We start from the raw sequence: 24,533 nt of genomic DNA on the forward strand, positions 1-24,533 counted from the left end.
ATTCACACTGCTTTATTATTGAACTGTTTTCGTGAATTTCACTCAAATTACAAGACGTGGCAAGCTGTTTAACTAAAATGGTTATAATACAATTATAATCGAAGTGATTCTGTGAGTCTTTCACAGAAAATATATTATATACACATATATATATATATATATATATATATATATATATATATATATATATATATATATATATATATATATATATATATATATACACGTTGCTCACATTTGTTATATTTCAAGTATGTCGTTTAGTCCCTAAACAATGAAATAAATTAATAAATATAGCACACTGCTGCAGTTTAACAACTGCATGACAGGCTTATTTGGCCACTTTGCTTATTTTCACATTTAACTTAACATAGCATTGTCATTTAGCTATCGGAGTTTATCATATATAATGAAATTGGCAAGAAGAAAATGACTTGAAATGCTTGTACCTTACACATGATATAGTCAAATTAGGTGCTGTAGCAAAAATATACTCAAAAGCAGACTGCTGTCGAGGGTGCAATCATAAGACAAAAGCTTCATCATTTTGTGGTGTCTGTGTTTCCCCCCAAGCTGACAACAGAATGTGCTGCAAATGAAGATTCTTGAGTCTCGCAAGTAGTTCATTAAAGAGGGGGGTGGTGGAGGGTCTATAGTACCTCTGTGGCCTTCTATCTGATGTATTCCTCTTCTGAAAGGCTGTCTGTGCTCTCATCCTCACTTCCCTCCAACTCCGGTAGATCTCCCCACAGCAACAGATTCACTCCTAACAGAGGAAGAGAGGAAATCCATCACACACTTAAGAGTAGAGATTAGGGATGCACCGAATGTTTGGCAACCGACATTATTCGACCGATAATGGCAAAAAAAGCACTTTCGGTGTTTGGCCGAATAAGTGAAAAGGCCGAATAAATTTGACCGAACAATGACGTGTTTGATGACACGACAAAATAGCCTAGTAACCAGAGTGAGACGCGCGAATGTCACGACCTCGATGTGGGGGCGCGCGCATGCACGAGCTACGTGCATGAGCTATGTGCACGAGCTACGTGCTCTTCGGATGTTTACTATGGACACGTGCGTTTGTTTTGTTTCTGTTCCGGAGCATGTTTCAGTCACGTTCCGAGACGTAAGGGAGTAGAGTACGGAAGCAGGTAAAGACGTATTTATTTAAGGGCAGACAGACAAATCGTAATCCAAAAAACTTAGTCAAGACAGGCAAAGGGTTATCGGGCTATCGGCAAACAGGCATAAGCGGGGCAAAGCAGGAATCAAAGTCGCGGTCACAGAAAACAGGGTCAAAACACAAAGCAAGAAACATGAACTAGTACTATGGACTGGGAGCGGAAAAACCAGCGGGGACTAAATGAACTAATCTATAGTTTAAACTAACTAAATCTATGAAGGAACATAACATTAACAACGTATCTAACTATACTATATCTACTATAATACTCCACGAGGTGTACAGGGACGTGAGCGGTATATATCCCCAGTATAATCAGCCGTATAGAACCCAATAGAACCATTTTTTGCACTTTTTAATGCACTTTTTGTTGTAGGCTACAGAGTGTTAAATTCTTTCAGCAGTCAGTTATAGGCCTACCATAGGCTATTCAAGGGGGGCTCAAAGATGACCACATCAAAATATTTTTATTTTACTCATTTATTTATTTAAAGTTATATTGTGCCTTGTTGATAGCCTATGCCTGCTGGAATGAAAAAAATGTTCAGTGTTAAATAAATATTTTGAAATTGTAGTTTTTCTAATTGATTTTTTTCTTTGAAAAGCTAGACAAAATAGTAAAAAGCACATTCTGACTATTAAATTTATGCAATGGTGAAAAAAATGGCAAAATAAATGGAAAAACATGTTCGGTATTCGGCCAAGTTTTTCATTGTATTCGGCTTCGGGCAAGAATTTTCATTTTCGGTGTCGGCTGAGAAATTTAGTATCGGTGCATCTCTAATAGGGATGCACCGATACTAAATTTCTCAGACGACACCGGTAACCGATTATTCTGTGTGATATCGGCCGATACCGATAGTTCTGCCTTTTATGCCATATTTTAAATGAATAATAATTAATTCCATAATTCTGAAGGAAATGTAAATAAAAACTTTATTCTCTCCGTTTCAACAAGTTGTTTCACAGTAACTGGTCTCATAAACAGAAAACACATTAATCTAATTAACATTAACACATGAACTCAATTCTGAAGATTAAAGTAAGATTTCTTAACTTATTGAATGTTATTCATTCATATTAACATTGACTGAATTCTAAAAAACCCTCCTGTTAGTCTCACATTCACTCACCACAAACAAAAGCATTTCTACTTCACCACTGAACATCAAACTGGTAATATATAATATCAACTTTTATATATATTAACATTAACTGTATATGAGATACACTACTCTACAAATATATTTTTCTGTGCAATATATACTTTATTATAAACTCATCTCCATTTAAATCTTTCAACAGTGTACTGGAGCTTTAATTCAGCTCGAGCAGCTTGGCAAAAAAAAAAAAAAAAAAATTGACTCAACGCTGAAACTCCCGCTTCACTGCTGCAGCGTCCGGTGTAAAATTTGTTGTTAACTGCAAATAAGATGATGTGGAAAACCCTCTAGATCATTTATACGAGCCACCCCTGCTTATATCCCAAAACCCTTAGCATATGTCACTAGACAAGGTGGCTATATTTCCCCCCAGATGTGAGCCACACAACAGTAAGAAAACAGGAAGTTAAACTCTGGAGTGACCAATTCATAACAATTAGCACTTCTACATTTTTCCAACCAACCAAAGACACCATAATGCTGCCTATTTGTTTCATATTTGTTCAAATCTGAAATTTCACTTTGACATTTCAATTGGCGCAAAATATACGCAATTTTATTTTATTCACGTTTTTGTCTGAGCACTACTTGTGCTATTTTTAAATTGTCCCCTGTTCTCACTGTATGGAGTCAAGAGTAAACACTCTGGCTAAAGCATAGAAGTTGGCACCTGAGTATTTCTATCAGGGACAAAAAAAAAAAAAAAACACAAAAAAAAAAAAAACGGCTGAATGCAAATCAAGCACAAGTTCTCAAGGCTATGAACTGTTTTGAAGTCAATCCTCATGCATACTGAATACAACAGACTTTCCATCCACATGGTTTTATGCAAATTGTAAACTTGAATGTAAGGCACTTCCTTCTGTGCTGCCAAACACCAGTTGTAGAACATAGTCTTCTACAACACTATTTTGCCATACTATTGCAGTTTGGGATGGGCCCAAGACTACAGATACTTCTCATATCTTAAACTGCGCCTTGTTTTTTCCTTCCTTGCTTCCCTCAGTGGGATAAAGCTAGCAAGAAGAACAAACTTTTTTTTTATTACTAAATGAGATATTCTACATTACACATGTCCATTAAACACTTCAACACTGATGCTTTAGCCTGAAGAAAATTCTACTCAGAACCTGTCTTCGTTAAGCAAGGCACATTAATTGACTTTCATGCAAGGATTTTATTTGTATACATTATTTATTTAATTTGGATTATTATTATTGATTTGAGGTTCTTAGTTAGTACTATCCACAAGCCTCCTTTATACTTGAGTCCTCTGAACACATTTTAAGGACTGGTACTTCTTTAAAGATGGTAAATTTCGAGTGGTTTCCATGTCATGGATGTAGGATTGGGAGGTTTTGGGATGCCTGTGTTTGATTATATCAGTGATTCTCAACCAGGAGGGTGCAGAGAGCTCAGAAGGGGGGCGCAAATTGTTTTCAAGAAAAAAAACACACAGACAGGGCGTCATTTGGGTACTCTGTGTATTTTATTGCATTTCTAATAGAATGTGCATAAATGAAAAACCCCGCACACCCTCTCCCTCTGTATTTTCTTTTTGCTGGTGAGAGGCGGAGCTTAGCCTGCCTTTTACCTAGCTGTCACTGCAGACCAGTCTTGCCAACATAACGACTTTTTTGCAAAAAGGGGCCTACTGAGAAATCTAACGACTTTTTGGACAAACCTTAGCAACTTTCCAAATATCACCAGTACTACCCTGCAAGCGCAAGGTCTCGCTTTCCCGCTGCAGTCACACCTCTCTCTGCGTCTGCTCTGTTCAGTGAGTGTGTAAGAGCCGGAGATTTAACAATGTCATGGATAACGAGACGCGCCCTTCGTCCCAATTTACATCATTCATATGCGAATGTTTTTGGAACGCAAGACGTATGTAATGCAACGTGTTTTACATGTAAAATAGTCCACGTTATTACAGCCTAGTTCTCTTGTTCAAAGTAGTTATAGTGTTCAGAAACACTTTTGATATTTCATGCTCTATACCTGTCCCTTATATAGTTTTATAAAAGTCATAAAAGTTATTAAAAAAAAAATCACAAGTTATGAAAAGTAATCAAAAAAAGTACAAAAACAAACCAAAAAATCTATCTATCAAAAACAGATGATAAATTAGGTTTATATATATATATATATTATATATATATATATATATGAAATAGAATAGATAATCATCATGCCTAATCTCCTCCAATATGTTGGGGGGGGGGGTCACATGATGGCGGAGGCTTGGGGGGGCTTTAGTTACAAAACCTCTGGATTATATAATTAGGATGCTCTCTGTCTGTCTGTCTGCAGAATATCAATTTTCTTTCAACTCCAATTTACAATATTTGCAAAACAATATTTCTGTTTGGACAGAAACATGACCTATGAGATGTAAAATAATACAACAACTATATTGAATGTAGAATTTGACAGAGACTCCAAACCTGTTGCATCCAGTCTGTTAATGGTGGAAACAGCTTCACTGTTGAACATCCAGAAGTGGCCATTATTACAGGAGAGCAGGCAAGGTTTGCACGGAGCCACTACATGATACCCCACAACATTTCCACTGAAGGTGCAGGGGGCAAGAAAGAAAAAAAAAAAAAAAACAGAAACAAGAAACAAAACAATGAAAATAAAAAATATAATGCTACCAAGAAGCAGCCTCTGACAAACAAATTATAATGAAAATGTTATTAACTCATTTACATATTAGTGCTTCTTGTTGAACACCAGGAGTACCATAGCTTAAACAACACTTAATCCCCTCCAGAATTATTGGCAGCCTTCAAGAATGTGAATTATTCTTATAATCTTCATGAATTATGCAAAAATACCTCTGATGTTCACCATATAATAACCAATGTACAGTACATCAACAAAGTATGTGCTCGTCATAATGAACAGCTGCTACATACCACTTCAGGCAGGCGATGTCTCTTAATTTGCATTTACAGCTTTCTGTCGAATAGCAACCTGCAACAAAATCGACAGTCCTGAAAAAAAGAGAAAGGAAATTTTATACATAGCAGCGAACACTTATCATAGCAGATCAAATCACTTAACAAAAAGTCATCCGGTCCACTGCGTTTCATCCATAAGGCTTATTACAGCAAGGCACTACTAACAGAAACAACAATTTTGGTTATTTTTCAGGTCCATGTCATCTCGGTCCAATCTCAGATTTAACGTCATCGCTCTTGTAATAAAATAATAATTAAAACTCAACCAAAGAAAGTGTTTATTTTGTCCACTTGCAACTGCCACATTAGCTTAGGTTTAGCATCTTTGGTGAAGGCTTTAAGCTCCACCCACTCTGCACAATCACATCATGTCATATTGCTGAAAAGCTTATTTCTTTGTAGATATGTCAAATTATGGGTTATTACAACATACATGTGATATAATTTCTTTTGTAAACCTTATAAATCACACATACTTGAGTGGAAACATATTACATTGTATTTTTAAAACTGTGTTCCACAAAAAAAACACAACTCTTTCTATATTCAGAACTATAATTAATATTAGTATTATATACACACTCACACATACATATATTCATATACAGTGGGGGAAATAAGTATTGAGCGCATCATTTTTTTTTCAGTAAATATATTTCCAATGAGGTTTTCACAAGAAATTTTCACCATACATCAGTATTAACTCAAGAAATCTGCTAAACTAACCCAGCTGATATTAATTCACACAGATAGGAGGTATAATTACTTTTTAACTACTTACAGATTTCAGTTTGTTCCTTGCCTTGGAGAACTGCTTTTTCTTAGCAGCATGCATGCATGCACCCATGCATCCATCCATCCATCCATCCATGCATTAATCCATGCATCCATCCCTCTCTCTCTCTCTCTCTCTCTATATATATATATCTCAAGATGGCCATTGCTTTCATGAAATTTCACATCCATTCTTTTCTCAAATTAGAAGAATTTTACAGAAGAATTTCCCAAAACGCTGGTAATACGGTATAAATACTTATAAATGACCCTCATTTTTATATCAGTGGTGTCTTCTTGGTTAAACAATAAAAACGTCTGCAAATGTCTAGCTTCAGAGTATGTTCACTGTGAAATAAACATCTTAATTTGCCTAATAATTCAAACAAAGCCTCATTTGCATAAATAAATGTCATTTGTGGAAAAGTTTCAATACAAAAGAAAAATACACTTATTGTAAGAAAACAAGATCATTGATACACTTATTGCAAGAACACAAGATCCTAATATCTATTGTTTTACAAAATAACCCTATTCACCTGTAGTGTCTTACCTTAACTATATTTTATATATATATATATATATATATATATATATATATATATAAATAAATAAAAGATATTTAAGACAGAGTCAAACCATAGGACTACAGTGTATCATCATTATCATCATCATCATCATCATCAGGCTAGCAAGAGCAGTCAGGATCCTTCTCACCTGTTTGGAGGCATGTCAGTGGAGAACAGCTCGATTTCTGTATCTGCTAAAAGCACAGCTTTCATGCCTCTTGTACACAGAAGACTGTCGCAGTAAATGCAGTTCACTTGAGCAACACACTTATTCTTAAAATTCGACGTAGACATCGTGCAGCTCGATCAAACAAACCCTGCAGACCAGATCAAACAGAAACTGTTTACTTCTTACTTCCTTTCGAAACACCTAACGTTACCTGCTTGCGAGGCTATTTAAACCGGATGTTAGCTAACATTAGTTACCTAACTAGCTTTCGTTCTAAATTTAACGCTCTAATATTTAATTAACTAAGATGTATCTCACCGAAAGCTTCCCAGATGACTAATTTGATCGGTCTACAAAACTAAAATGTCACATTTATAACAAGACAACACAAGATGTCCAGCTAGCAACACCGGTCTATTAATAATAACAAAGCAAGCTCGCTAGTGCAATAGCATTCAAGTTGACAAAACATAATGGATGCTTACTCTTTTTTAATTTAGTTTTTTTTTAACCCGGACCACTTTGCATAAATTAAATCACCACTTAAATGGCTGCTCTATTCAAGAGAATGAAATTTGATAATATCATATAGCGAAACAGGCTAAGCTATCCAAACAAACCTTTCAACAAACGTGCACTTCCTGAAACATTTTCAAAACGGCTCACACGCGACTCCGATTGGATAAAAATGATCACGTGAGTAATGATCTCGGCAGACCCGTATGTAGTTTGCAGCTCGTCTAATGTGCGCTAGTTTCTGTTAGTATTTAATGATATTCTTCTCGCGCGTTGTGTCCAAATTTCTCGTAGATAAAATAAAATAATAAATCGTATACTTAAATGACAGCCTTCCAAAATGGTTCCCAATGGTGCACTATGTAGTGCACAGGTGAAGGTAGGATTGATCCATTTGGGATTCAGCCTCTGTAGCGGATTTGAAGGATTTCAGTTCACTTCCGCTTCAGGGGACCAATGGCAAAAGATGAGGGGTTGGAGCTGCAACATTTCCACGAAAAAAGGCGGGGTTAGAGCTGGGGGGGAGAAAAAAAAACCCTCAGATAACACACTCCACCACATCTTGAGAAAGAATCCTGGATTAAATTGAGTTGGAACGAGATGCATTAGACTAGAGGAATGGAAATTATCTCTCAAGGTAACTGTTTTGTTTGTTTGTTTGTTTGTTTGCATTCGATTCATACATTCAGCGGTGTGTAACTGGATTTATAATAGTGCTCTTAGAATGTTTAACAACAACAACAAAAAGTGCGGAAACAAAGTGGCCGAATGAAGAAGTGTGTGTACATGTGTGCGCGCGCGCGCGCGCTTGTGTGTGTGTGGGACACATCTGGTGAACGCATTACTGCTCAACCCTGTAGCTAGAGTGATAGAGAAGCGCACAGGGCGTACACGTGACTCTTTTAAATTAACTTCTCTATTTAAAGCAGTGGTGTACTGTTAAATTCTTGTCCTATGTATGTATGTATGTATGTATGTATGCATGCATGCATGTGTTACATGTATATGTGTACAATATGTATAATAGTAATAGAGAAGCGTTGAGGGTGTGCACGTGTCTTTCTTCTTCTTCTTCTTCTTCTTCTTCTTCTTCTTATTATTATTATTAATCTATCCTTTTTTACATTTTAAAGCACGTGCGGTGTAGAGGGTGGGGGGAAATGAATGAATGAATGAATGAATGAATGCTCACACCTTGCTATTGCTACAGTAGTGACCTTACATGAAGATTATAGCCTGTATTGATGTTTCCCTCTGCTGATTGTTTGTTTGTTTGTTACAGGTTGTAGTGTTCTGCTCAACACAGAGCGGTGTTTAAACCCAGCCCTTCACTTTTCCGGACACAGCCCCAGCCTTCGGCGCGGAGAAGCGCGCTTGGTGCAGTAATTCTCTGCTGCTTGAACATAGCAAACTTTTGGATCACATCACATCACCTAGAGCAGTCGGGAGGGAGGGAATGAAAGTCTGTTCCGTTCCTCTCCCGGTTTTCGGAGAGCACTGCAGGAGGAAATCACGTTTGCAGCTGATAATGCGGGGAGCTCGAGCTTCGATATGAAACAATAATCATTTCTCCCCAAGCCACTACTGCACTCACTACCTACTGGATATCTTAATAGCGCACAGAAGGTGGAAAAAAAGAGAGCTTTTTTTGGTTTTGCTTTTTGTTTTTGTTGTTGTTCTTGTGTTTGCTTCTGTCACACGGGCGCCTTTTCAGTCCTCAGCGTTTTAAACCCATCATGACGTCTCCGGCGAAATTCCGAAAAGACAAGGAGATTATAGCCGAATATGAAGCTCAAGTCAAAGGTAAGTGTGAAGCACATCTGTCTCTTCATATGATCCCGCTCTGTAGGCTATTGCTCGTCTATTATTGACCATAAACGGCTTTTATAACCTAAGTGTGTGTGTGTATATATAGTATATCACAGCTCTAGAGGTAACGTGGAGTTGATCCTGCAAGTGCAAGCCATATAGTCCATAAATCCTATCCTTAATCATACACCCGGCTTCTTAATGAAAAAATGTTGTCCTTCTTGCTTTCTAGCTCCGTATAGAAATATCTTATAACGCGTGTGTAGGTAATGCTGTTTAATGGGGCATTTCATTGATGATGTTCAGGTGAATTCTCTTCTCGATTATAATGCACTTGCATTAGAAGAACATAAAAAAAAATCTATAGCCTGTATTTGTTTTGGGGTTTTTTCACCTCCCCTGAAGTTGCATTATGGATCTATATGATGTGTATATATGATAAGTACCCTGTATGCACGAGGCAGGGCGTTTTCTTTTACCCTACACCTCTGCACAACACGTAGATGTGGGATTTTCAGCCGATTTCCCCCTCTGCTGTTAAACTCAGGAACTCCTGTATAATCAATACCAGCCGCATTTTAAACACTAGGCGATAAACAGCATTGTTTTTGTGTGTGTGTTTTTCCTTCTTCTTTTCTTTCCCTGTATCGTTTTAACACGCCTGGAGTACTATAAGGAAGGATGATGATGATGATGATCAGCAATAATAACCGGCAACCCGATAAATGCTGATCTTCCATTAAAAAAAAACCCTCTTTCTTTAATAAAACGGTTCACTCAGTCCTGCACCAGTTTGACGCCTAATATCTAAACGTTATTGCCTTTCTAAGGTAAAAGCGCTAACCAACAATACCTCCCCCTCCTCCCTTCAGACATCCAGATGTGATAGCCTCATGTGCTCACCCACACATCTGGATTCACAATGAATTAAACCTGTTATTGGATATACATGGATTTTTAAGTGAGAATATGCGTGCCCCCCCCCCCCCCGCCCAAGCAAAGACTTAATAATTGGCCAATGTGATCCTCCTAGAGTAATCATTGGTGTATGATCAACTGGCAGCTTTTATATATTTCTGACAGCCAGTGTGTTATTCTATTGTTCATGATCGATGGGATGTGCAGATCTCGTATCTATATTTTTGAACGAAAGAGTTTTCAATCAGATTTTGGATTATTAGAATGTGAGATTACAGCAAGTTTATTTATTTATTTATTTATTTTGTCACGCTGTACAACATGATCCAAATAAAATGTCGGCGGGTTCTATAACAGATCGTGCGATAATGTGTTTTTCACAATGAAGCTCCTCTACCAACAGACCTATGATTTAAAGCAGTGGTTCTCAACCAGGGGGCGCGGAGAGATGGGAAGGGGGGCGCAAATTGTTTTCAAGAAAAATACAAAGACGGGGCCTCATTTGGGTACTCTGTGTATTTTATTGCATTTCTAATAGAATGTGCATAAATGAAAAACCCTGCGTGCCCTCTCCCTCTGTATTTTCTTTTTGCTGGGGAGAGGTGGAGCCTAGCTTGATTTTATCTAGCTGTCAGTGCAGACCAGTGTTGCGAACTTAGCGACTTTTCAGACCCCTTTAGCGACTTTTTTTTTCCAAAAAAAAAGCACCTAGCGACAAATCTAGCGACTTTTTGGACAAACCTTAGCAACTTTCCAAATATCACCATTTTCATGTAGGGGTGTACTCACTTTTGTTGCCAGTGGTTTAGACATTAATGGCTGAGTTATTTTGAGGGGACAGCAAATTTACACTGTTATACAAGCTGTACACTCACTACTTTACATTGTAGCAAAGTGTCATTTCTTCAGTGTTGTCACATGAAAAGATATAATCAAATATTTACAAAAATGTGAGGGGTGTACTCACTTTTGTGAGATACTGTATATGATATATATATGATAGGTAGATAGATATGAAGATATATAGATTTTATATCGAATAGATAATCATTATACCTGGTCTCCTCCAATATTGGGGGGGGGGGGGTTGCGTTTTGCTATTTTCGCTGCTGTATTCGTAGCTGTTTTGCGTAACGCTGTTGCATCGGTGGCTTGAAGATGAGCATCATAGCCGTGTGTTCCAGTGAGATAGTAATCAAAAATTCAGAAACTGCCAAAAACTTTGCCGCCAACTAGTTTCGTTTGCATCACGTTATACGTTCTGAAACTGCCGTTCTCACATCACGACCAAAGAATCCTATTTTTACGTAAACCCGGATTAAATCTATTCAGGTTTTATTTTTCTGTCCGAGCAGTACTTATGTTTTTTTTTCTAACACGATGTCAGAGCTAAGGCGGTGTGTATGTTTTTATTTAACTAAGCTGTTGCATTCAAGAGATAATGAAAAAATCCTCTATTTTATGAGGATTACCCCTAAAATAAATGTAGCCGCCTCAGTGTTTTGTTTTGGTTGGACTTGTCCCAGTTGGTGAACTTGGGGTCTTCCAAAGTTCTGAAGAGCGGAGCCGTGTAATCGCCGGCCAAGCGACACGCTGGGTGAAGCCGAGGTCATTCCATTCTTTTCGACTGTAACACCGGGAGCCTGTAAATAGGAGCAACTTTCAGTTCGGTATCATGAACTTGTTGATCTTGAAAACAGCACTGCAACACCGAATGGGTGCAACTGAGAGAATAATACGGAGAAAAGAATATATGGTATACAAGACGCTGCCAGCTGCTGGTCCTGTTCACTAAAAGCTTTCATGCTTGAGAGGTTTTACAGCTATTATTTGTAGTTTTATCAGTGGAGAAATCTATTTTAATCCTCACAAAAGAAGATGGCACAGATCGTTACTGGCCTTTATTGAACTGTTAATCTCAAATCATCCCGCCTCTAAATCGCCTGTGCTCCAGAAGACACAATCATCCTGAAGCTATGTTTTAAAGGCACCTGTGTGCTTTATAATGGCTGTGTGAATATTGTGGAAAGACTGTACTGTGTGTAAGGCGTTAACCCTACAGTACGTTCATGGTAGTAAGCGACAAAGCAGCATTTATTTTCAGAAACAGTGGCAAGTGACAAAGTGACCGTGCTACAAGGGACATTTGAATTGGGAATCAAATGATTGGCTCATGACTGGACCAATCCTGTTGCATGTGTGGTCTGATGTGTTTTTTTTTCTCTTCTTCCTCTCTCAGTTCCCCACTCACAACTTTAGCTGCTATTCGCATTAGTTCCCACTTACTGTGATGCACAAAATGGAAGAAAAAAACTATAAACTGGGTTTAATTCTATCCTGTCATGTATGGCTTCGCTTTAAACGAGTATAGAGACATCACGAAGAAAAATGAAGCTCGAAAGGAAGGAAGGAAGTAGTACTAGTGTACATGGATAGTACAGTTAGCTTGCTTTGTTAATCTGCCAATAAATTTAGTACGAAGCCTAGCATGTAACTAGCAAATCAAAATTCAGTACAATTTAAAATAAAAGTCAGGTCTATAAATCATATAGTGGGCTGTAGGTGATACGTTATGACTGCTGTTTCTCATCAGATCAACACCAACAACAAGAAAAACAGCGGACAGCGCACATGACAACGCTAGCGGATGCTACACACCCACAAGAGACGAACTTTATGCGAAATGAGCCTTGTGACTTGCTAGAGTGAACACAGGAAAGCATTTTTTCATGCCATCCTGCATGGAAAAAAAACTATTTACAGCATATACCAGTTTAAATGTTGTGCTATTTCTCTCCAGTTCTTTTATTGTTCATTTTCCGGGGGGTTTTTTGGGGTTTTTTTTTTTTTTTCTTCCAGTTGACTTTGTCAGAAATCACTCTTCCCACCTTTTAAACCTCCAGCTGCTCTGCTGTGAATGAACGTGAAAACAGATGCTTACAGACGTTGTTTTCTTATTAGAATCTCACTCCCAGAAGCGCCAGGTAGAAAGAAAGAACGCACACCGATTCTTTTCTCTGGAATTATGTTACGCATTATGGAATTCTGAACAACAAGCGGCCCAGGTTTTGAAATGGAAATCGAAGCATTTATTGCGAAACGTGTCTTGCATAAACAAAAACCATTCTCCTGCAGATCAGTGACAGGAATAGGAAGCGGGAATTGTGCGTCAATCCGTTTGCATGCTGAAGCAGATAAAGCGTGAGGAGAATAAAAGAGAAGCGAATGGAGGTCTCTCACAGCTTCGATTTTTAATCGGTTAGCAGCACTCCTTTTTGCCTCGTTTGCAGATGCAGTAATGAACTTAATCACAGTGTCGATGTGTGTACTGATGAAAACGAGAGATACGTGCTTCCAGTACTGCACAGAATGGATCTTTTATTTTAAGATCAGCTCTATGCACAGAACTCTGAATTGGTATCTTGGTTATCAGTATGTTTTGTTTTTTTTAATTATTATTAATGTATACCTATGTGGCTTCACCAGGCTTTTTAAAGCTAGTAATGTTCTCTTGCCTCAGGATCCAGTCTCATCTCTAGGACCCAGGTTCAAAATTCATGTTCTATGCTCAAGAAATCGATACTTACATGTGCAAATCAACATTCCACCTCGGTGTGAGTGATGGCCGTTTCCCCTCGTATTGATTTCTGAGACGATTTGCCTTCTTAGGCTTGTAAATGACCAGCAACATCAATAACCGTGAAATCTTTGGCACTATAATGTGTCTTGCCTTTGAAACAGGAATCCTATAGGAGTTTTCACAAGTGGGTTGTGATTAAAAGGTATCTTTAATGGGGGGCACGGCGGCTTAGTGGTTAGCACGTTTTGTCTCGCACCTCCAGGGTTAGGGGTTCGAATCTCGAAGTTTGCATGTTCTACCTGTTCTTTGGGGGTTTCCTCCGGGTACTCCGGTTTCCTTCCCCAGTCCAAAGTCATGCTCTGTAAGCTGATTGGCATTTCCAAATTGTCCGTAGTTTGTGAATGTGTGTTCGATTGTCCCCTGTGATGGGCTGGCCCCCGTCCAGGGTGTGCACCGAGTTCCTTGGGATAGGCTCCAGGCTCCTCACAGAACTGTGGAGGATAAGCAATATTGAAACTAGATGGATGGATTAAGGGATTCCAGGCCCATGTTTACTATGTGTTAATTCTGGTGATTAAGGGTGTTATGGGATGGAATCTTTCCCTGTATGATAACCTAGTTTGAAAATATCATACTATTACTCAACCATTTAAAAGCCACTGAAAATGAAGGGGACTTTTATGACCAAGTCTTTGTGCATTTTGTTTCCAAAAGTATCAAATCCTCAGATCGTTGTCGTCTTTCTTGTAGTGTTATTACTGAGAACAACCTCTACATTCTTTCTCAGATTGTCATTATAAGCTATAGGAAATGGTGGCTGTGAGGGAATAATCAAACTGACGCTGGAGTGTGCAACGCTGCTTACACAAAATTGACTGTCGTTTCGTTTAGTTATGGTCAGCAATGCCATGTGCATTTGATAGCCGTAGTGTATGTTATGTACACAGAGGTCGCAATGTATCATGTTTACAGCAGTAGCAGATTACACAGCCGAAAGTGTTTTCAGTCCCTGCAGTGAGAAACGGAGATTGCTGCAGTATGATTCAGAGGGAAGTGGGTTTTGAAATCCACAGTCACAGCTGCACACAAAACAAAAATGATGAGTAAGGAACTTGATTGGGCAAAATAAATGAAGTAGACACTAATGCATCTAATGAACTGCATTTTAATTGATATTTTGATTATTGAGGTAACTTCACAGTTATACACCATGGCTAACCGATAGAGAATGAACTCATCCATATGTATGGTTACCGTGCATTCACACTAGAAAGTGAGAAACCAGCCTGACACTTCTCTAGAACAGTTTCCATCATATTAATGGGTAGCGTGTGTGGCAACCACGTCTGTGCGCTGTCTGCCGTTTTGAAGTTTTGATCTGAGATAGTAGTAGCCGAATCTTATGTAAAATTCCTATCTAAATTTATATTGCAGTAAAAAAAAAAAAAAAAACACAAATATACAAGAAGCAGCCTTTTATTTTGTCACATATACATTACAACACAGTGAAATTCTTTTCTTCGGATATCCCAGCATGTTAGAAAGCTGGGGTCAGAGTGCAGAGTCAGCCATGATACAGCGCCCCTCAAGCAGAGAGGGTTAAGGGCCTTGCTCAAGGGCCCAACAGCACGCCTTTGGCAGCGCGCCTCCTGATCAGTAACCCAAAGCCTTAACCGTTGAGCCACGACTTTGGCTTTTCTTCTGTTTTTGAGTGCCAGATTGCATCAGTTGAATGGGAACTGAACACAGTTAAAAGTAGGACCTAAAGTTACGTTCTCTGGGAACAATAGAGAGCTCACGCTCTAAGATTGGTCTGAAGAGTTTATTGGACCCAGTTGTTTAATACCCAATTTGCACAGAATTAAGAAAATCCTAAAATTATATGCCGCCTGTTGCTCTGTCTTTGTGTCCTTGCAGCTGTCTCTAGAAAATGAACAATTCCCTGTCACTTTGTCACAGGCTAGTCTGAACATGGAGTTCTATTGTTGAGGCTTTAAAGGACCATAACTCACCTACACTCTTAATGACAAGCAATTGCAAGTTAGTATTTATTAGCTAGCATCCAATGTAGTATAGACTATTAGCTAGCATGTTCTTTACAAGTAGTTTATAAGTATAATGATAAAAACAGGACTGTAAGTGATACCTGTTTTTTTTAAATATCTTGCTTTACTTTCACTCCTACCCAACTGAATAGGATTAAGTCATCTGTATTACCAAAGACATGTAGCTACTATGTATTTCGGATAAACATTGCTAACATAGGTAGCTAGCTATAATTCCATGATCGAGATATCTACTGCTGGATGGCAGATGATGGATGGCAGATGATTTTTTGATGGAAGACGTGCTACAATTCATTGAGTGGGAGTTCCAGCTGACCAATAGGCAAGGTTTCAGGGTTTTTTTTTTTTTTTTTTAATATTTAAGATAATAGTTAGAAATAGAAAAAAAAATGCATCCGCAAAAATCACAAAGAATAAACAAACAAGGAAATTAAGTAACAGAAAAGTAAAGAGAATGGTTATACTTGTGGTATACTTCTGGTAAAAGCTAGCAAGCTGCAGCTAAGTACTAAATTAACCACAAAGTAAAGATTTCATCACTTCCTTTCAAGCCCAAAAGCCCCACCTCGATATACCATAAGGCCTAACATTTGTGGACACCTGACCACACGTACTGTATATGCTTTTTGAACATCCCATTCCAGATTTGCTGCTTTAATAACCTTCCACTCTTAGGTTATGAGAAGGCTGGTGGGTGGCTGTGGGGATTTGTTTATTCAGTCACGAGAGAATTAGTGCGGAGGCCTAAGGCATAGTTCAGTGGGGCTCAGTGGGGTTGAGGCCAGGGCTCTGTGCAGGACATTCAAGTTCTTGTACTCCAACCTTGGCAAAATATGTCTTCATGGAGCTCGCTTTGTGTACAGGAGCATTGTCATGCTGGAACAGGTTCAAGTCTCTTAATTCCAGTGAAGGGAAATTGTAATGCCACAGCATACAACGACGTCTTTATACAAATGCGTGCTTCCAACTTTGTAGCAACAGTTCATGGTGTGATGGTTAGGTGTCCACAAAATTTGACCATATAGTGTATATTCGGTTCTAGATCACAGAGCCAGGGACAGTCACAAAGCCGTTTAAAATGCTGTATTTCTCAAAGCCGTTTGAAAATGTTCCGTAAATGCTTAAAACTGTTACAGAAATGCACGTTTAATATCGCAGCGTTTAACATTTTGCTTGCGAATCTTCATTTCTTCATTTGGTAAGTCCATGTTACCGGTGTCTTGGTGTACACCTTCTGTCTTCATTTATTTATTTATTTATTTATTTAGCTCTAGTCAGGTTACTTTTGAAACTGGAGCCGAAAATAAATATCGACCCAAACATGTCTGCCAGCTCAGGGTCAGCTGGTGAGGAAAGATATGTCTGGCTCTGTTTTTCTTAAGAGTTGGCAAGAAATTATGTTGCAATATTTTTTTTGTCTCAGTTGAGTAAAATAAGGCACATTAGAGCAGTAATCCCAGAGAAAATGATGGTAGCCCTCTGGGTCATTGGAAAGATCCTAAAGAAAGTCTGGATACAGACAGGGACTCGTAAAGCAGTTGGATGTATTATGTATAAATGCCATAAAAATAAAAGACTGGGAACGATGTGAGGGGGATTTATGAGGAATACTATGTGCTGGCTAGGGAAATATTTAGTTTTTTTTTTTAGGGAAAAGTACAGAAAGATTTAAAAAGCCATCTTGACCTGTCTCATTTTCTCGCATGTAGCTTACCCTTACAAATTACACAGAGAATGAAAAGATCGCGTTTATGAGTAACACTAGGTTGTACTGAAGACAAAATGCTGCTCATAATAAACATGAAAATGCTCTCATGCAGTTGTTTGAAGCATCGGTGTGGGTTTTCAGTAGATAGAGATGCAGCAAAAGTAGCGATTTCACACTTTTAGTGTCTCGCACCCTTTAAGACCCTAGCGACAGTATCCTCACATCTTTCTTGCTGGAACATGAGGATAATTAACACATGCCTTCTGTTCCACTGAGTCTAAAAAAAAGTCAAGCAAATCTGGCCAGTCAGTTCACAGTCAGCGAGTCATTATAGACACTCGCACGCTCCGTGTGACTAGCTTCCTGGTTTTCATCCCGGTGTTCAGACCTCGAGCAGCTGTTGATCATGACATCAAGAGCAGTAGGGACAAGGAATGGAAGATTTTGCTTTATCAGCAGAGTCCATGCATCACCACACGTAATTAACTAGTACATCAAGCATGTCCCCAGAAGACAGGGTCTGGCACAACAATTATTCGGTGCCTTGGGTGGAAAATGAAGGCGACAACAGAGATACCTGCAGAAGTGAATTATTAAAACAGCCATACTAGTTACTAGTAGTAGTTACCAGTGTGCACTCCCTCAACCACATATGTTCCCATTAATCAGTGTGGGTGAAGGATCAGACAGCCATTTGGGTTTATGGCTTGCCATCAGCCATTGTTTACTCACACACTGCGACCGCAGGAACAAATCGTTAAGGTTCCACTAATCTCTCTGTGCTGGATTTAATACAACCTAATGGCTGTGGCAGAATTAGAGCAGACTCGCATCGATCCGGCATAGCTGCAGAAGCCAAGGCTTAATGAGAGTGTGTTTGCTGCAGTGCTATAACAGAGAGCTATGTATTTGTGCTGTAGGTGAAAATGCTGACTGCGTCTAAAGCAGTTTTCCAAAGAAAGGATGTTTGTTTAAGTCTGAGAGGAAGGACGCGAGACGACGCTGGTTGCACATGTGCCGTCGCGATTGTTTATCTCTATGTTGGAAACTTCACCCAGAGCATCTGAATTTCCTTTCGGAAGGCCGGCTCGGAGGGAGGTGGCCTTGGAAGTCTGGCGAATCTGAAAAATAAACAAGCGCTTTGGATTTGAGAACCAGAGGACTGAAAGATTTTCTGCTTATCTAAAACACAGTCACAGTGCCACAGTGGAGGGTATATGTGTAGGTTGTTTAGATTTGGTCAACATATGTGGATACTGGATGGTTGTGTGGCATTTGTTAGAAACCCAACTCGTTCTTGGACCAAGATTTTAGAATTTGATCTTGGAATGATAAAATTATTAGTTATCATATCGGGCAAGTGCAAGCTCCAATCTAAAAATGGCAGCTTTCACAATACAGTAAAGTAGAGCAAGCTACAGTGCTGTGAAAAAAAGGATTTCTTCTGTTTTTGTATCTCGTACTAAATTGTTTCAGAAATTAAAATCTGAGATAAAATAAAAGCAACCTGAGTAAACATAAAATACAGTTTTTAAATGATAATGTTATGTATTGAAGCAAAAACGTTATCCAGTACCAACTGGGCATGTGTGAAAATGTATTTGTCCCCATAGTTACTAATTCCCCAAATCTATGAAACTGCATTCGTAGTGGGGTTCAGCTGGACTAGACACAACCAGGCCTGATTACTGCAAACCCTGTTCAATCAAATTTGAATAGAACTTTTTCAACAGCATGAAGTTGGTTAAAAGGTCTTACCCAGTAACACACTATACCAAAATTGAAAGAAATTTCAGAAATGATGAGGAAGTAGGTGATTGAAATGCATCAGTTTGGGAAGGGTTGCAAAGCTATTTCAAAGGCTCTGAGACTCCAATGAACCAGAGAGCCATTATCTCCAAATGGAAAAACTCTGCACAGTAGTGAACCTTCCCAGAAGTGTCTGACCTTCCAAAATTCCTCCAAGGGCACAGCAACTATTCATCCAGCAAGTCACAATAGGCAAGAACAAAATCAATGGACCTACAGACCTCTCTTGCATCAATAGAGGTCACTGTTCATGACTCCACTATCAGAAAGACACTGGGCAAAAATGGCATCCATGGAAGAGTGGCGAGGCGAAAACCACTTCTAACCCAGAAGAATTTTTCCAAAACACACCTTGATGATCCTCAAACCGTTTGGGTCAATGTTCTGTGGACTGATGAGTTGAAAGTGGAACTGTTTGGAAGACAGGGGTCCTAGAAGTAAGTGAAAGACTGATCTCCAGTTATCGGAAGTGTTTGGTTGCAGTTATTGCTGCTAAAGGTGGCACAGACAGATTTTAAGTTTAAGGGGGCAATTAGTTTTTCACTTTTGCTTCAATAAAAAAAATAGATAAATAAAAACTGCGTGTTTACTCAGGTTGCCTTTGTTTTATGTTGTATTTCGTTTGCAAAAACTATTTAGTATGAGATATAGACAAAAACAGAAGAAATCAAGATGGGGCAAATACTTGTTCACGTAACCATAGTTAACTGCATTAATATAAACATAAATGAGTATACAAATTCCTAAATTGTGGATGACTCTGGCCATACTCATTATCATATTCTTGTGAGTGCTGCCCCAAGTCAGGCCAATGTTTGAGTATAATCTGTGGGTTTTAAAGCATAAAAACATATTTTGTCCAACACAAATGGTTTTGGGCAAACCATCCTTGTTGATGTCGTGTCTCATCCTGTTCATTTGGTATCTTTAATCCAGTCCAGATATTGAGGCAAAACTAAAGGACAAAGCTTCATCCACCTCATCAGTTAATCAGCTGCATCTTCAATTGCTGCAGTCAATAGTTTGGAACAAAAAACCAGATGAAGAGAGTGAAACTGGTTTGCTGCCTCTGCATAATTCACAGAAAGTGTTGACAATAACTGTATCAACTTTCTGTTTCGTCGGAATTAATCTCAGTCACTCATCTTCACGCCTGACGTTTATTAAACAGCTAGGCAGTGTAGCAGAACGCTGAATAATTGGCAGACAATTGCCCTACAGTAGGAGCTTACACTGCCATGCTGAGTCAGAGGAAAGATGAGAGATAAAAAGAAGAGAAAGAAAGCTGTCGGGGAAAAGAGGATGGAGGATGGGGTATGATAAGTCTATCTCTCCACCATCTGTCAGACCATCGCTACTTTCCCAGTTTCCATTTAAAACCCTGGTGCAGCACCTTCTCTCAACAATTCAGCAACAATTTAATCAGAATCTAAGATTTTCCTTTCCCATCTCAGTGATGGACAATGTGGGCTTTAGTAATAAAATTCTGCAGTCAGACTATGCTGAATTCCCTGCAGTATCACTTGCTAGCAGTCTCGATGCAAGGTAAAGTCATCAAGCTCTCTCAAGGCTGCCTGCCAAGGTAGAGGGGGATGGGAGCAACTGGAGGCGGCAGAGGGGAAAACAATTTACATTTCTGTCATCCATCTCCAGTCTCAACTAGAGGTACATTTTAGTAGGCTTCTCGTCCTTGCCTTTTTCAGAATTGTAGCTTTTATTGGAAACATTTGTCAGCTGGCAAAAAAAAAAAAAATAATAATCTCAATAGATTCCCAAGCTAGTTCTTTGTCATGGGCAGCTTGGGAATTCAGTAGACGTTGTGCAACCTGAGATGAAGAGGTTGAAGTTGTAGAATTAGTACCCGTTGTTCCAGCGGTTTTGATTGGATGAATTGGTCATACTCCGACATCACTGTTGTGTGTTTATATAGCCTGTTCAGTTCGTCTTTTTGAAGTCAACAGTTTCAAGTATGGAGCGGCTAGGGGCAATTTTGGAGAGAACAAATGGTATGTAGATATGTTTTGGGATACACAGTGTATCCAGATATGATAAAAAATTTTGTTTGGTATCATAATAGAATAGCACTTTAGTCCTGTCCAAATTCGTCGTGTCAGTAATTCTTTACAGACCGTGCATGCAAACACCTGTGTTGTATCTTCTATAAAAATGACCAATAGAAATAACTCTAAGTAATGGATAACTCCTGTATAGCCCATCCTCATTGAGATATATGTTGGTAATGATTTCAAAATTTCCCAAGGGGAACAGAGTTTTTGTGCTTCTTTCTGAGGATGGAAACTCTCCAAGACCTGCTCCTTTCCGTTCTCGTCTACTGAAACCAAACCGAAACCAGGTATTTGCCATATGTCAAGCTCTGCTTCTGTCAGCTTTCGGTAGGTTATTGTTATTCTACCATAGGTATAGCCTGCACTATATGGCCAACAGTATGTGGACACGCAACAATCACAGCCATAGAGTAGGTGCTTGTTAAACATCCTACTCCAGATTTAGTCCCCCCCACACACACTTTGCTGTTATAATAACCTCCACTCATCTGGAAAGTCTTTCCACTAGATTTTTGGAACGTGGCTGTGGGGATTTGTGCTCATTCATTCAGTCACACGAGCATTAGTGAGGTCAGGAGCTGATGTTTGACAAGAAGGCCTGCTGTGCAGTCAGTGTTCAGTGAGGTTGAGGTCAGGGTTCTGTGCAGGCCACTCGCGTTCTTCCACACCAACCTTGGTAAACAGTGTCTTCATGGACCTTGCTTTGTGCACAGGGACACTGTCATGCTGGAACAGGTGTGGGCCCCTTGGTTCCAATAAAGATAAATCGTAATGCTCCAACATAAAAAGACATTCTATACAATTGTGTGCTTCCAAATTCGTGGCAACTGTTTGGGGAAAAAAACACATATGTGTGTGATCTTCTAAGCTAGCCTAGGTGAATGAAGCTAGCCCTTGGTGGTGGCTTAGTAGTTAAGGTGTTCTGCTTTGGGCTACTGATTTGGAGGTCATGAGTTCTAATCCCAGCACTACCATGCTGCCATTGTTGGATCTTTGAGCCCTTATCTCTCAACTGCTCAGTTGTGTCCTGTCTCAATTGTAAGTTACTTTTGAGCCGAATGCGGTAAATGTAAATGTTAATACGTTGTACCTTTCTGTTGAGCAAACTCAGCTTGCGCTCTCTCTATTCCAGCACTTATAATAAAGGTGAGCTAAATTCACTTGCAATAAAGATATGTATTGGTCTAGGATTACAGTATGGCTTGTATATGTGGTTTTTCTAGTTCACAATAGCCCTAGATAGATAGAGAATATTTCCTATTTATTTAATTATTTATTTATTTGGTGTAATGACAATATCTCCATTGTACAGGCACTTACATCTCTGTCATTTATACGGAGATCACTTATCCCATGTGAATTAGACATAATCATTAGAGACATCCTCTGGAGACCCTCTAAAGATATCCAACATTATGTAACAGACACGTCCAATACTTCTATTTAAAAAAAAAAAAAAAAAAAAAGCAATCTGAATGACGATGCACAGCCAGTCATTAATCGGACACTGGGATCTTTCCGACTTTCCTAAAACTCATCATATTCCGTACCTAGTTAGTAACCACAAACTCAAAATCAAGACGGCTCAAAGTAATGTCCTGATGTAAATGAACCTCTTAGTGGTTTTACTGGTATTTGCATACTGCCAGTGGATACATTCCTGTGCTTTACAGTTTGAGTTTAATGCAAAACTGGACTGTTAGTTCTGAGCTGTGTGCATTTCCAGCCCCATAACTCTCGGTTCCTCTAGGGACTAGATGAGCCATGGTCTCTGGTTTCTATAGCGGTGGGAAAGTGCTGCTGTTACAGTCGAAATTCTATTCAGCTATGGTTGATTCTGTAGATTTCTTAATGCTATAAAATGTTTTATAGTGCTCTGAATTCTTCAGTATGTTTTTGCAACTTAAACATTCTGTGATGTATTAGTTATTGTTTTTGCAAGTAAGTAAAGAAAATATAGTGTCTGAAATGAACTAAGGATTTTCCAACTGTAAAAATATCTCTTCAGTCCGTGACCTTTATACAAAGCCGTCTTCAAAACCCCTTCCTCCAAAAACACGCACATTTTCTCAGGTGGAGTTGAGTTGAGTACTGTAAACTGTTGTGAAACTGAAACTTTTGGTCAAACATCAGCCTTCTCTTTTTTATTGCTCCCAAAATGTAATATTCTGTAGACCAGTCTAGGCACTATACTATAGACGGTATAAATCCTAGGTGTATTTCCTACTCCATTATGCTACTGCTTCCTATTCATTTATATTTATTATATTACTCTTGTATGGTCTGCCTGTCTAGACCGCCTCCTTGCAAATGTTTCCTTATTGGGTAGTAAAGCCAGATCATAGTGAAGCCTGAATTGAATTGACTGAATTGGCCTGGCTTGTTCACTCTACAGATTCCAGAGGTGTAGATATCTAAGGTTTAGCCGTAGCATTTATCATTTTTGATGCCATGATTTTTTTTTTTTTTAGCTAAATCAACAATCAGAGTTGATTCACTGAAGTGAAAAAGACATGGGATGTTTAAGATGCACATTTGCTTCAAGTACTAGTTACTTTTGCTTTGTATTGTATTGTTTTTTTCTATGTAAACGTTGACTTGTGAATTCACAACCATAGATCTTGTGAGCCAGTAGAAAACACCATGGTTAATATAGACGTACAGTTTGAATTTATGCTGTTAGTATGGAGCCATCCTGTCCACTGATATACACTGGAGATTTTTGTGGGGGTTTTTTCTCTCTGCCTGGTAGGATTTTCTTGTTAGTAATGTTGGCACCTCTGAGATACCTTCACGACGTTCAATGAATGTTTAAAGACTCGGACTTTAATAGGCAGTGTGCAGAAACACCAACACTCTTGCACTGAGTGCATGTATTTGTGCATCAAGATGTGTTTACGTCTGCTGATGCCTTTCAATGCGATTGAAGGCCCATGTTTTTCACAGTCATTATGTCGCATTTGCTTTTAACTTAGTCATTTTGTTTACTTGTAGCATGCTTCTTGGGTAGTTTAGCAGGTCTGAGTACTACTCCTCAAGCTGTGACTCTTCCTGTTCTCTCATGCATGTTTCTGGTCATGGAAACTTGTTCAGATAAGTTCCTTTAGATAAAAGTAGCCACCATATAAGAAAGATGTGTGGGGGGAGCAAAAGTAATATGTGGCTATTTCAATCCCTCCATTTACTCTCTGGACTATTAGTGTGTGATTGTGTGTGACAACAGCGCTTGGCCTGAGA

At 38.8% G+C, this 24,533-nt stretch overlaps 2 protein-coding genes across 5 annotated transcripts in view; one reads left to right on the forward strand and one right to left on the reverse strand.

Annotated features, from left to right (window-relative positions):
- Positions 1-231: 231 nt before the first annotated feature.
- fam72a (family with sequence similarity 72 member A) lies at positions 232-7,738 on the reverse strand. Of its 3 annotated transcripts, none has more exons than XM_053653215.1 (5): positions 7,661-7,738; positions 6,804-6,972; positions 5,268-5,345; positions 4,794-4,918; positions 232-766 (listed from the first exon to the last, which is right to left on the reverse strand). In XM_053653215.1, exons 2-5 carry the CDS (start codon positions 6,947-6,949, stop codon positions 672-674), a joined length of 444 nt encoding a protein of 147 aa, XP_053509190.1. In that variant the 5' UTR covers positions 6,950-6,972; positions 7,661-7,738; the 3' UTR covers positions 232-671. The 3 variants fall into 3 exon arrangements, with proteins under 3 accessions (XP_053509190.1, XP_053509188.1, XP_053509189.1); XM_053653213.1 differs by lacking the exon at positions 7,661-7,738 and adding an exon at positions 7,445-7,628; XM_053653214.1 differs by lacking the exon at positions 7,661-7,738 and adding an exon at positions 7,310-7,438.
- A 137-nt stretch (positions 7,739-7,875) lies between these two features.
- The window catches only part of srgap2 (SLIT-ROBO Rho GTPase activating protein 2), a 109,526-nt gene continuing 92,868 nt past the window's right edge, over positions 7,876-24,533 (forward strand). For both annotated transcript variants that reach the window (XM_053653203.1, XM_053653204.1), the window contains exons 1-2: positions 7,876-7,977; positions 8,623-9,143. In XM_053653203.1, the coding sequence (XP_053509178.1) occupies positions 9,077-9,143 (67 nt within the window). In that variant the 5' untranslated portion in view covers positions 7,876-7,977; positions 8,623-9,076. The remainder of the gene's footprint in view (positions 7,978-8,622; positions 9,144-24,533) is intronic.

The sequence above is a fragment of the Ictalurus furcatus genome, chromosome 21, assembly GCF_023375685.1.
Source record: "Ictalurus furcatus strain D&B chromosome 21, Billie_1.0, whole genome shotgun sequence".
NCBI classification, from domain to species: domain Eukaryota; kingdom Metazoa; phylum Chordata; class Actinopteri; order Siluriformes; family Ictaluridae; genus Ictalurus; species Ictalurus furcatus.